General features: G+C 39.4%; 1 protein-coding gene across 1 annotated transcript in view; it reads left to right on the top strand.

Annotated features, from left to right (window-relative positions):
- Positions 1-12,842, top strand: part of LOC103185404 (unc-79 homolog, NALCN channel complex subunit) — a 54,310-nt gene that overhangs the window by 31,462 nt on the left and 10,006 nt on the right. Inside the window, exons 28-35 of the mRNA XM_042337974.1 lie at positions 105-391; positions 1,637-1,819; positions 2,295-2,457; positions 3,097-3,246; positions 3,661-4,881; positions 7,823-7,930; positions 9,455-9,571; positions 11,430-11,532. Of these exons, the coding sequence (XP_042193908.1) occupies positions 105-391; positions 1,637-1,819; positions 2,295-2,457; positions 3,097-3,246; positions 3,661-4,881; positions 7,823-7,930; positions 9,455-9,571; positions 11,430-11,532 (2,332 nt within the window). The remainder of the gene's footprint in view (positions 1-104; positions 392-1,636; positions 1,820-2,294; positions 2,458-3,096; positions 3,247-3,660; positions 4,882-7,822; positions 7,931-9,454; positions 9,572-11,429; positions 11,533-12,842) is intronic.

Here is a 12,842-nt window from a genome sequence, read left to right as displayed (position 1 = left end):
CTCAATCCCATTAGGCTAAGGAGAATTTTTATTGTTTTACAGTCTGAGCTGCTTTGTTAGAGAGAATAGAGAACCCAACACTTTGTGTTTCACTGTAAACATAGGTCATCATTCTCCAGAGGATGACGCAATCATTAAGGACCTTTTACCGGAGGATGCTGGAATTGATCACCAGACAGTCCATCACTTGATTACGGTTCTCATGAAATTCATGGCAAAGGATAAAAGCAGCGCGGAAGCTGATATCAGCAGTGCCAAAGCGTTCAACACAGTGAAACGTCATCTCTATGTCTTACTTGGCTTTGATCAGCAGGAGGGATGCTTTATGATTGCCCCTCAGAAAATGCGGATTTCCACTTGCTTTAATGCCTTTATCGCTGGAATAGCACAGGTAAAGTATGTCGCATTTGGTTATCCATGATCAGAGAAATCCCGAACAGTAGCTCAACACAAAAACACTGTAGTTTCTTGTACAAAAACAAATGCACAACTCTTCATACATTCAGGAGTGCTCAGAACAGAATTCTTGTACAATAAGTGAGTTAACCAGCACGGTTGTTGTCATATCTACACAACACAAGAACATTTCTAAATTATGGGTAGATCTCGGATAGTTGCATAAAACAGGCTCATCGCTTTCCTTCGATGTCGCAAGTGCCTAAGTACTGTACTTACAGATCCCCGGATATGTCAATGTATTCAGGGGCCTTTACGTTGCTCTGTATGTAAAATAAAGCAATGCCTGGGCTATTGAGCACAACGGACCACCAGATGGCACTCTTCAATAGAGTAACGTAACTTTGAAATATCATTTGTCGACCCAAAAAGTTAATTCCCAACAACTTTACCGTTGACAGCTCATTTGCTATTAAAGACATCAACATTCTCCCCAACAACGACTTTTATTTTTAAAACAAAATAATTACTTCATCAATTTCTGCCTGAAAAATGTATTGTAGAGGGAAAAATTGCTTTTTTTAAAAAAAATCCTTGACATTATTAACACACCTTTATATTAAATACAATAGTTGTGTTCAGCAATTATTTATCGTCTCATAGTGTGCGGGGTAAATTCATATTGTTAAGATAAATGATCGGGCATTTAGCAAATAATTTTCATCTGACAGCAATAGATACTCAACATTGTCTGTAATTTTTAATACGTACTGAAACTAAACTGATCGGCGGCATGTTGCTTTGGTAAAAATAGAGATATTTTTAACCAGTCTATTTTGTAAGAATTTAAATTAATTGTAGTTTGTAAGACCCATTACTGAGGGTCTCGCTCTCATCTGTCAGCCAAAGGCTGGAGTAACAACGAGAAGTTATTGAATGAATATGGCCCTGTTCTTTTCAGAATAGTCAGAGGTCCTGCTGCATATGCTGGGATATTGAGTCATGGAGTTTACACTGTAATTAGATCTTCTCTCACAGCGCACTAGAATTAGGACAGTTTGTTGACATAATTCTAAAAGCTATTATTTCAATATTGTATCAAAATAATAAAGTAATTTGGATATTTTCAGACATCAATTCTGTTTCCTTTTTATATAATAAATTCTAAACTGACCAACCTTATTTTTTAAAAAAAAACCTTAACACTTTACTGAAAGTTGTGTACCTATATTCTATGCAGGTTATGGATTATAACATTAGTCTGGGCAAGCAACTCCTTCCTCTCGTGGTGCAGGTGCTTAAATACAGCACATGTCCACAGCTTCGTCATTACTTTCAGCAGCCACCACGCTGTTCTCTGTGGGCACTAAACCCTCACATACGACAAATGTGGCTGAAGGCTTTGCTGGTGATTCTCTACAAGGTACGGCTATTCATTTCTAATCTTCTACCTGAAGCTGTATACCCCTTACTGTATCATTAAAGCACGATTTAGTGGACGATGAAGTGAATAAAATAATGCACGGGGTTTGCATCTTTGGACGTTTCATAACAGAAAAAAGGCAAAACATTATGAATGTATGTAAAAATTCAAACTTTCCATCATATACAAGTAAAATCATATACAACTGTATAGCGTTTGCTGTTCTGTGTTGAATTAAATTAAATCAGCAAGAGAATGATCATTTATTAACAGTCAGCAGTAGATCATTACGATCACATGTTGATGTAGCATAGGGAAGAAGCAGTCCATCACTCTGAGATCACTCGTATCTTCTTTGAAAGAAAACAGAGTGATTCCAGGGGAAGAGTAGCTTCTGCACTCCAGAAAAAAAAGTTGCTGGGGAGTTAATAACTGATAAGTAATCATGTACTGACTGCTCTCATTTTCCTCCCAGTATCCCTACAGGGAGTCAGATATCAGCAAGATTGTGCTGCATCTAATCTACATCACAATCAACACTCTCAACGCACAGTACCACAGCTGTAAATCCCATCCTTCTGCTGGCCCTCTTTACAGCGATAACAGTAATATCAGCAAATACAGTGAGAAAGAAAAAGGTGAGGTATACAGAGACTGTAAATATCAACTGTATCTCAGTTTGTTTGCATTTGGGACACTGCTGTGCGCAATTGGCTGCCTCGTTTCACCCACAATACACGGTCAATCCACTTTACAGTATATCCTGTGAAGCGCTTTGAGACGTTTCAACGACTTGATAAGGCGCTATATCAAATGCAAGTTTTTATCACATTATTATTTGTGACAAAGCAAAGTATATAGGCGAGCCTTTTTAGGGATAGAAATAGTGGAGTAATATGAAGTGTCTTTGTATAATAGCTTGCATTTATGCAGCACCTCTCACGTAAAATAAACGTCTCAAAGTGCTTTTGAAATAATTGATTCGAAATAAAGTCCCATAAACAATGAGACGAGCAGCCAATTCATTTCAGTTTGGGGGTGAATTTGAATGAGAGGGGAACATAATGCATGATAACTGGGAGAAAGGCATGTTTCCGTGTAGAAGGTGGAGGTGGGGGGTGCGAGTAGATCTCTTAATGTCTACCAGAATAAACAGAACCTAAAATTAACGTTAGTCAAAAAAAAATGGCAATCTGGAAATAAATAATAAACTTTAACTTTAACCTTTATATTTGGCTGCTGAGTAATTTAACGCTGCATTTTTCCCCAACGGCCAGAAGAAGATAGTGTTTTTGATGAGTCAGATGTACACGATACGCCAACTGGAGCCTGCAACAAGGAGTCACAGACCTTCTTTGCAAGACTGAAAAGGATAGGGGGCAGTAAATCAGTAAAATACCAGCCAGTGGAAATGAATGCACAGAAGAGTAAGCTTTCTTTTTTGTTGTTGTCAATAGTAATTTGGTCTTCCGTGTGAAGATGAACAGTCTAAACTCAGTAGTTTATCTCTGTGGCTTTGAATGTGCATAATCAGTGTGCTGTTATCTATGCATTAAATTCCCAATTATTTTTTCACCCTGAAAAAGGCTGGTTAGACATTTGAAGTAGGCTATATAAGATCATGATTAATTTTCTTGGAATATGAATTACTTTTTAATTTTACTTCGCAAGAATTATCGAAGCATGTATATTTATGAAAGTAACTGCTTAAATACAGAGTCATGTAATTTCTCATTCACAGAGTGAGCAATTTTAACTTGTGATCAAGTTGAACTTTTATTGAAGTTGTAGCTTTAAATTATTTATTTTATAATCTTAATTTTTTTTTCCCCTTTCCTTAGGCTCGGAGATCGAGTTGTCGGAGTACCGGGAATCCAGCCTTTTGCCAGATAATATAATACGCTGTGGCATGTCTCCACAACAGCAAGAAAGGGTGGTTCAAAAGAAGAAATTGCACTCAATTAAGCAGCAGTCACTAGATATAGGAAATGCAGATTCAGTGCTGTATTCTTTAGATGAGCATCGAAGAAGGTCCTGTATAGATCGATGTGAAGCAGAAAACCAATCTGGTTTTGCCCCCTGTTGTACTCCGAACGAAAACACCTATGGAAGGTCAGGCCAGGAACTATCAGTAGAAATTGGAGTGATTCAGGAAAAACCTTCACCTGCAGCAAATTCTCAAGACGGGAAGCGTCGAGTGATACCGGAGGTTAGGCTGAATTGCACAGAAACATTTGAGGTCAAAGTTGAATCTCCTGACAAACCTTGCCGCAGAGATGAAATTGATCTGATTGATTTATCTTCCGACTCATCATCTGCCCCTGAGAAGCAATCGATTCTCTCGAGTTCTGATAGTGATTCATTGATTTTTGAGCCTCTCCCTCCTCTTAGGATTGTGGAGAGCGATGAGGAGTATGAAACACAGAACAGCCCTAAAGATAAACCAAACGGCAAAACTCATACTGCATCGTGCGTCGCCACATCACTGAGTTTGAATGTCACCCCAGTTGTAAGAGTCAGTGTGGAAGATTGCTCAAAAGGCTCGCAATTCCTGGATTTTGGGGCTAAGACTTTGTTGGCGACTGAAAATGTTTTATCAATAGCTCTTAGTCCTCACAAAACCTTTGAAGTTGCACCACACTCAGCAGACGCCAAATTTACTGGTTGCGAAAGCCCACTAACTCTTAAGCAGAAGAGAGAAAACCTCCGAAAAACATCTGCACTGCCCGAAATATCACTCGACGATTCTTGTGGGGTGCAGGAAGGAGAGATTAAACCTGGCAGCCCATTACGCAGTCCCACCGTTAAAACTGTGTTTCTCAAACTTCCGACAGAATCTCAAAATGGGGCAGAGAGTGACAAATCAAACACTGAACTGGTTATCCAAAAAAACAGTGAACAAAACGAACAAAAGCAGGAAAGTGGTGAAGAATCAGAGTTCAGAATTCAGATTGTTCCCAGGCAGAAGAAGCATAGGAAAATCGCTGTCAGTGCTATCCAAAGGGAATACCTTGACATTTCCTTCAACATTTTAGACAAACTTGGGGATCAAAGAGAGACTGGTAAGGACCTGAGATGAATTTTATCACTCAAAATAGTGATGGATCTTATAATACAACAAAATATCTTTCAAGAGCATTCTGATAGAAATTTCTGGTTAAAGCATTTTTTTAAAAATAGCGTAAAAGCAAAGCATGGGAAGAGAGCAGTATAGTCTGTCTTTAAATTGTGCACAGATTTGAACTAACCATTGTTTTTATTTCACGTAAGTGACTCATTCTAAACAAAATACCCAGTGCATAATTGTTTTAAAAACTTTCAGTGCCTTTTGTGTTCAAGGATAGTGTACCAGTCTTGCACTTTTCCATTTTTAGTACAATTTATTTCCCTAACAAACAAGTAGTATTAGCATTTTCCATTATGATATTGCAATTGGCACACACCAACAGATGCTGATATTAACCTTTAGAAAGTCAGGTCAACAGAGACACCTTACACTTTCAGCTCATGCACTGAAAACACGAAGATATGTTTATTACTGTAATTTAGATGTAAACCACTAAATAATTGTGAACACTTCCTAATATTGAGCATTTTAAAACCTCACCTCTCCGTACTCTAATACTTCTTTTCTTCTATTTTTGCTTCTACACTATTCCCTGTTCTGTCTTAATTTTTAGTCTTCATTTTGTTTCACCCACAAAATATACAGTCAATTCACTTTGCAGTATATTATGTGAAGCGCTTTGAGACGAGTTGAAGACGTGATAATAATAATAATAATCCTTGCATTTGATATGGCACCTTATCACGTCTTCGAGACGTCTCAAAGCACTTCACAGGGTATACTGTAAAGTGAATTGACTGTATATTTTGTGGGCGAAACGCAGCAGTCAATTGCGCACAGCAGTGTCCCACAACCAGTCGTGGATTGAAGTGACCAATTTATTATTACTTCTTATTTGAAGGAATTATTACCCCTGGAGAAACGATCTGCCAGTCGACTTAACCGGATTCCTACTTGTTCCTAGTTAAACAAAACCGTGTGAAGTAAGGAAACTTGCTCAACATTTCACTCTGCCGGGAATCGAACTCAGGTCTCTCGCTTGTGAGGCAAGTGCTCTAACCACTGAGCTACAGGGCTCCACAATAAGGCCCTATATCGAATGCAAGGATTATTATTATTATAATATTCCATATTCACACTATGTGAAATTTGACTTTACAGTCCGGCTTTGCAGCCAGTGAAGCTAAAAGATATAAGAGTGATGTGGATACGTTGGTACGATGCCACTGGATCAATCACTAATGTGGCTTTGTATCTAATGTAGCTTTAAATTAAGCACTGCCATTCACTTCTGTGGAAGTAAATTATAAAACAGATTGTAGACTGGTTCAATAGATTAGATCGCTATAGTTACAATCATGAAGTTTCTGAAACTAAAACAGAAGTGGCCGGGAACACTCAGCAGGTCAGGCAGCATCTATGGAGAAAGGAAAGTGAGTCAATGTTTCAGGTCCACGACCCTTCGTCAGAACTGGGGCACGTTGGGAGGGAGAGGCTTTTAAGGCCTAACAGAGAGGGGGGAGGCAGGGCAAGGAAGACAAAGGAGAAAATGGGGTAGAGGGCAGGGGATGACGGGTTAAAGAGGCGTTAATGATGCAAAGCATAGGGGGGGAATTGCAACAAAACAGGCAGATCAGAGAGCACCGCAGATTTCCAGCATCTGCAGTACTTTGCGTTTTGACCATGAAGTTTCGGTTGTGTACCCTGCATTTCAGAACCATTTGTATGTGACAAGAAAACAACTCAGAAGTTGTGGAATATGTTTAACAGAATTTATATAGAAAATCTGTATAAATGTGCAGGGACATTATACGCTTCACTGACCGGTAAGTAAGCAGAAAAATTACCCCAACAGGAAAACTGAATGTCTGTCCCAATTTCTGCAATTTCTGCAGTGATGCGGGGGGTATGGGCACCTGAAAAATATATAATTTCTAAACTCGGGCGAGATAGATATTGAGGCATGTTTCAAGTAACACAGGTTCCATGTCATTATTACAATACAGAGTACCCAAACAAGAAAGAGTACTATGTCTTACCAAGTTCCTCTCCTTGCATTAAAAATAAATGACAATTTAGATTGCTAATTTTTTTATTAAAAAAAAGCATATCTACAGGTACATTTACCTTTTATGGTTGTGATGATATCATATCCCAGAGCATTTAGTGATAAAATAACACTTTTACCGTGCAGCAGGAGTTCATCAGCAGCACATACTGGCATAGGCATCGTGGAACAAATGGCCTACTTCTCCACTGAAAATGTCTATTTTGAATCCCACTTTACAATACAATACAAAATTACATTTGTAAAGTGACTTTCATGTCAGGAGGACGTCCCAAGGCGCTGAACAGATAGAGATTAGGACCCGAGCTGGGGGTGGGGGTGGCGGGAAAACAACACTTTAGTGTTGTCAAGTCTGAAGAAAATTGATGCTTTTAGTTTTGCAGTCCAGGCACACACTACGTTATATAAACAGCAGATTAATTGCACCATTCTCAGTGCTGCAACTGCTAATTGATTAATATTTCATCACAATGCATCACTTTATTGTATCTTTATTCACGAGCCAATAAGGTTAAATACTTTAATCTGTACTAAATCATTTTATTGTAAATATAAGGCTGATTTTATATAAATATATATAATAAATAGTACTTTTGTACTACAGGATAAATTTATTTCCTGGATAAGTATAGACATTGTAAAGATCTAATTTCTCTACTGAGGAAGTGTGCACTGTCTTAGTTTTGTTGTACAGTAGGTTATTTTTTTCTCTCTCTTGTAATTAACAGCAGAACCTGTAATTCAATCTCATAACTAGACAATAACCAGAATTTATTGCAAAAGTTTAGCTCAGTTTATCATGGTGAATAGTTGTGAACACTTTTTAAAAAAAACACAGTTATGTTCGTGGTACAAAATTGTTTTGCAGATCAGTCTGTTAAAGGCCTTCCTGCTCTGGATAATCCAAGTGAATCTGCCTCTGCTCCAACACTAGAAGCAGCTCTGCCAGAGACAAGTAGCCACTCTTCCATCTCAAGTAAACTAATTAAAATGCTGTATATACAATGCTTGTCTAATCAGTTCCGCAGTTTAATAGTTTTGTTTAAACCGCAGCTCGCTGCACACACAAATACCAGTAGCAAGGCCATGATAAATAATATCCTTGTTTCTGGTCATCACGTGGAGCATGACCAAAGCCTTGGGTCAACATTTTTGTTTTTGTTTCCCTGGTTATGCCCTGGCTGGCACGCATGGGATTAGTGCCAAAATAGACTTGAGAAACTGGGTTGGGGTCATTTGATGTGTTTCCTGCGAATGCCCAAATCTGATGCAATTTGAAACACTTTGAGATTAAGCATTCTTTTCCACTTTTTAATGGAAAAATTCCATCTGTGCATGTCCTGTGCAATGCCATTATCTATATTCTGTCATACCATTTATATTGCACAATACGCAAAGGGAAGAAAATCTAATTTAAAGTTATTGGATCAGTGCCCTCCCCCCCCTCGAATGCTCTAAGATATCTCTTAATTTGAGATACAGCAACAAAGATACACTTTATAAATTAATAGGAGTTTAATTTTCAGGGGGGTGAAGGTGGGAGGTGTTGAATGAATTGAGTTATTTTCTTCGCATCAACATATTTACCAGCATATCCCTTTGTTTTAATACTTGACAGTCTTTGCAGTGTGGAGGGGGTGGTGGGTGGGAGGGAACTAGCCAATTCCTAGCTGTCTAGCGCTGTGGATCCATTGCTGTTTGTCTCACCTGGACGGTCTAGTCGATATGAAATTGTATTCTCTGCTGATCTGCTGGTGGGTAGGAACTATATTAGTGTTGTTCTCAGCAGTCATAGCGTGTGTGTTAGGTATGCATCTCTGGCGGCATCAATAAATGGGATCCCTGGTGGTTTTAGTCAAAACTGGACAGCACCGTTGAAATTGGGTTTCAGCTTCACAAACATTCAACACTCTGAGTTGCTGAGCTTTCCCCTTTCCCTCCCACAAGCCAAGCCAACGTTTTCACTATATAGTGGGAAGTTGTTTATCCAAAGACTTAACTGATTGAAATTAACTGGCTGGTAACCACGTGAGAGCTTGTGCATATCTTTCCATCGTATTATTGCATTGTTTCTCAGTTTCTGTGCTGAGTTAATGTATCTTAACACCAGACTTATTGTACCGTCAGTTATCCTGATTGGTATGTTTCTGGAACTGTTGCATATTGAGTGTACGAGCATAAATTTAAAACGTAATTTAAGGGCAATAATGAGCTTGAAGATGTGCATGTTTTAAGATTTGATAGTTCTAGCACTTAGCTTCACCTGAATCCATGGCGTAGGAAAATCCTCGACATACACATTACATATGTTCAATATCACCAAATTTATATTATCATCCATTACATTTCATGAGATGTTGAAATCTGCGGGCCTCGCTGTAGACTGGTTACAGAGCAGTGTAGGTAAAAGATTGAAGTCTCAAATATTGCAAAACATTTGCTTTAACACTGAGAGACTGACATCATTTCCACCTGTTATTTGTTTTTATGCCATGTTTAGCTCAATATAGGCAAATGAAAAGGGGATCCCTGGGAGCCCTGACACTGAGCCAGTTAATGAAGAGACAACTGGAACATCAGTCCAGTGTACCTCACAACATCAGTAACTGGGACACTGGTTAGTATGTTCTCAATTACAATATACATACAATCCAGCTCTGTTACACAAAATACACAGTCAATTCACTTTGCAGTATATTCTTTGAAGCGCTTTGAGACGTCTCGAAGACGTGATAAGGCGCTGTATCAAATGCAAGGGTTATTTTATTATTATTATAAACTCCTGAGGTAATCGCGTTTAAATTTGACCAGAATTAATTTCATCACTGTTTGAGCTCCCTTGCAGAGTACAATAGAGAATCATATAGAAACAAGGGAAACATTTGTTAGAATGGCAGATTTGTATTAAAGTAGGTTGATATTGAGAGGTTTGATTTTATCAATCACCATGCAGTTAAGTTGCATAACATTGGATTCATAGTGACTGTATTAAGTTGATAAACAAAACCTAACATTGTAGGAATTGAAACTGATTCCAGTGTTGCTGCACCACTTTCTTTCACAAAGCTTTACATTAGCCTTTTTCATAAACAGTTACTTGACTGTTCTGTCCTTTGTTTTTCCTATTTTACATTGAAATGTTTATGCTTCCAGAAATAATTTCTGGGAAACCGTAAAAAATCAATCTGTTTCAATACTTCCGAGGCCATAATAAATCTCTGAGGGAAAGCTAATAATCTCCTCAAGCTTCATGTTCAGAATTTACGATGTTATTTCCACCCCACAATGTGTTAAGACCTTGGAGCACACTGCAAACTGAGTGTTACATAAGAACCTTTTTATCTAATAGAATGTAATTATACTGCCCTCATCTTGGTAAGAATTTCAACAAAATCCATCAAAAAGTATGAGGTTTTTTTTATTGTTAAAATAGTTGGCATCCTAGGAGTAGGTTTCATTGATTAATTTGACTTATTAATTTGGACGTTGAATCCTAATTTCCTTTTGTGCATTTTCATTCTCAAGACGAGACCAAAAGAATGCACCCCTTTTGAAGGGGACTGGAATTCCTCTTCATCCAAGGTGACATGTATGGAGATGCTACAAGAGGCAACAAACAGCACTTAGACGAGAGGAATTGCTTTAAATTGAGTCGTTTTGCATTCACTGTATTTTTAACTATGTAGAACATAGCCTTTTGATCACTGCCTGAAAAACATTGCCTGTTTCACCAAATCAGACATTTTATTTTGCTTGGTGCCGAAATAATATTGTAATATGCCTCAAGATGAGAAGGCATTGCTTTATCCCCACAAGTGAAGGGCGTGTCAGGCTATATATATGAAACATATATTAACTTTGGTTCACACAGGATACTAAGTACATGGACTGTAAGTGTACATCATGGTGCTTAGGTCTGATAGTAGCTGCAAAATAGTTTTAATTACACAGTGCAAATGGAAGATGGTGGGCTAGTGTTAATCCTTCTGTTATGCTGATGTTGCAATGCATAGCTGTAATGTTTAGGACAATGGAAATGTTAATTAGGATGAGCAGACAAATGGCAGATACCTTAAACCCCAATAAAAACCATTGTGCCTAATGGACATGACTAATTAATGTGTAAATTAATTCTGTGCTTTGTCAGTGTTATGGCAACTAACATAGACTTTACACCCACAATCAACCACTAATCTGCTCCTACATGTCAGTTGAAAATGAAAATATCCCAGTAAGTAGATACTTGTGTAAATGGTTGAGGCACTCAATGTTGTCTTAAGCAGCTGAATTTGTTTGACTTTAGTTTCAACAATCATCCTTTATTATTAAGTTATTGCTTGAAATATTCCAGACCCTAAAACTATTGAGTTAAGCAAATACTTTGATGGAGATTTAAGCCTTTTCAGTAGTTTAGTTTGAAAAGCCATTGTAACATTATTTATAACTGTCTCATTATTCCATTTTTATTTTCGTAGGTGCTACAAAATCTAGTTTATTATCAGCACAGAGCATTGTCAGCATGTTTGTCCCTGCACCAGAAGAATTTTCGGATGATCAGCCAACTCTAATATCAGACAGGTGAGTAAGCCTATGCCTCTGTTAAACATTTTGTCAACTACATTTTATCTGGGTTGCTTCAAGTCCTGGACGAGAGCCAACTTTCTCCAACTCAACGCCAGCAAGACCGAGGCCCTCCTGATTGGCTCGTGCCAATGCCTCCGCACCTCAGGCGCTGGCAGCATCAGCCTCCACGGCTGCACACTCAACCTCACTAAGCCAGTCAGGAACCTGAGTATCTTGTTTGATCCTGATCTGTTCTTTCTCACCCACATCAACGCCATGACCAGCAAGCACTGCCTACCACCACCTCCGCAACATTGCCAGACTCCGCCAGTGCCTCAGCCCTCAGGCTGCTGAAACCCTCACACACGCATTTGTCACATCAAGACTTGATTATGGGAACTCCCTCCTCATCGGCCTTCCCAACTCTTCCCTTCACAAGCTGCAGATCATCTAAAACTCTGCAGCTCATGTACTCTCGCGCACCAGGCTCTGTGACCCCATCACTCCCACCTGCGCCCGACTCCACTGACTCCCCATCCCTCAGAGGATTGAATTCAAGATCCTCATCCTCACTTTCAAGGCCATCCATGGCCTTGTCCCCTCCTACCTCTCTGACCTGCTGACTCCCTCCCAACCTGCCCGCTCCCTCCGTTCATCGGGCTCCGGCTGCTCCATGTCTCCCGCCCGACCCGCCCTACCATTGGTGGCCGGGCTTTCTGCCCCCATACTCTGGAACTCCATCCCACGGTCCCTTCGCATAATGGGTTGACTCCTTCAAGGTCGGTCTCAAGACCTTTCTCTTCGACGGTGCCTTTGGTCTCCCTCCCACCTCTCTGCCTTCCCTCACCCCTACACCACCCCCCCCTCCACCACACTCGGGCCCCGACACCTGACTGTTCAGCACTTTGGGACGTCCTCCTGACGTGAAAGGCGCTCTATAAATGTCATTTTATTGTTGTTGTGTCTATTTTATTCTAAATTAATAAATTAGAATTCAAACATTTTCTTACTCTGATTTTAATTCCAGAAGACATAGTTATTGACACGGATATCCATTGTGGTAAAAACGATTCTATTTGCAAACAAATACAGTACTTTTGACACCTTGGTTGGTTGTATTGAGGTTTTCAGGTATGCACTTGTTCTACTATGTAGACATCATTACATCTAGGCTCGACTATGCCAACTCCCTCCTTGTTGGCCTTCCCAACTCTTCCCTCCACAAGTTGCAGATTATCGAGAACTCTGCAGCTCATGTCCCCTCCTGACACCAGGCTCTGTGACCCCAATACACACACCCTCGCCCGGCTCCACTGGCTCCATCC

Source organism: Callorhinchus milii, unplaced genomic scaffold, assembly GCF_018977255.1.
Source record: "Callorhinchus milii isolate IMCB2004 unplaced genomic scaffold, IMCB_Cmil_1.0 Scaffold9, whole genome shotgun sequence".
Lineage (NCBI taxonomy): Eukaryota > Metazoa > Chordata > Chondrichthyes > Chimaeriformes > Callorhinchidae > Callorhinchus > Callorhinchus milii.
The sequence above is the reverse complement of the archived record's forward strand: the minus strand, read 5'-3'. Positions and strand labels throughout refer to the sequence as shown.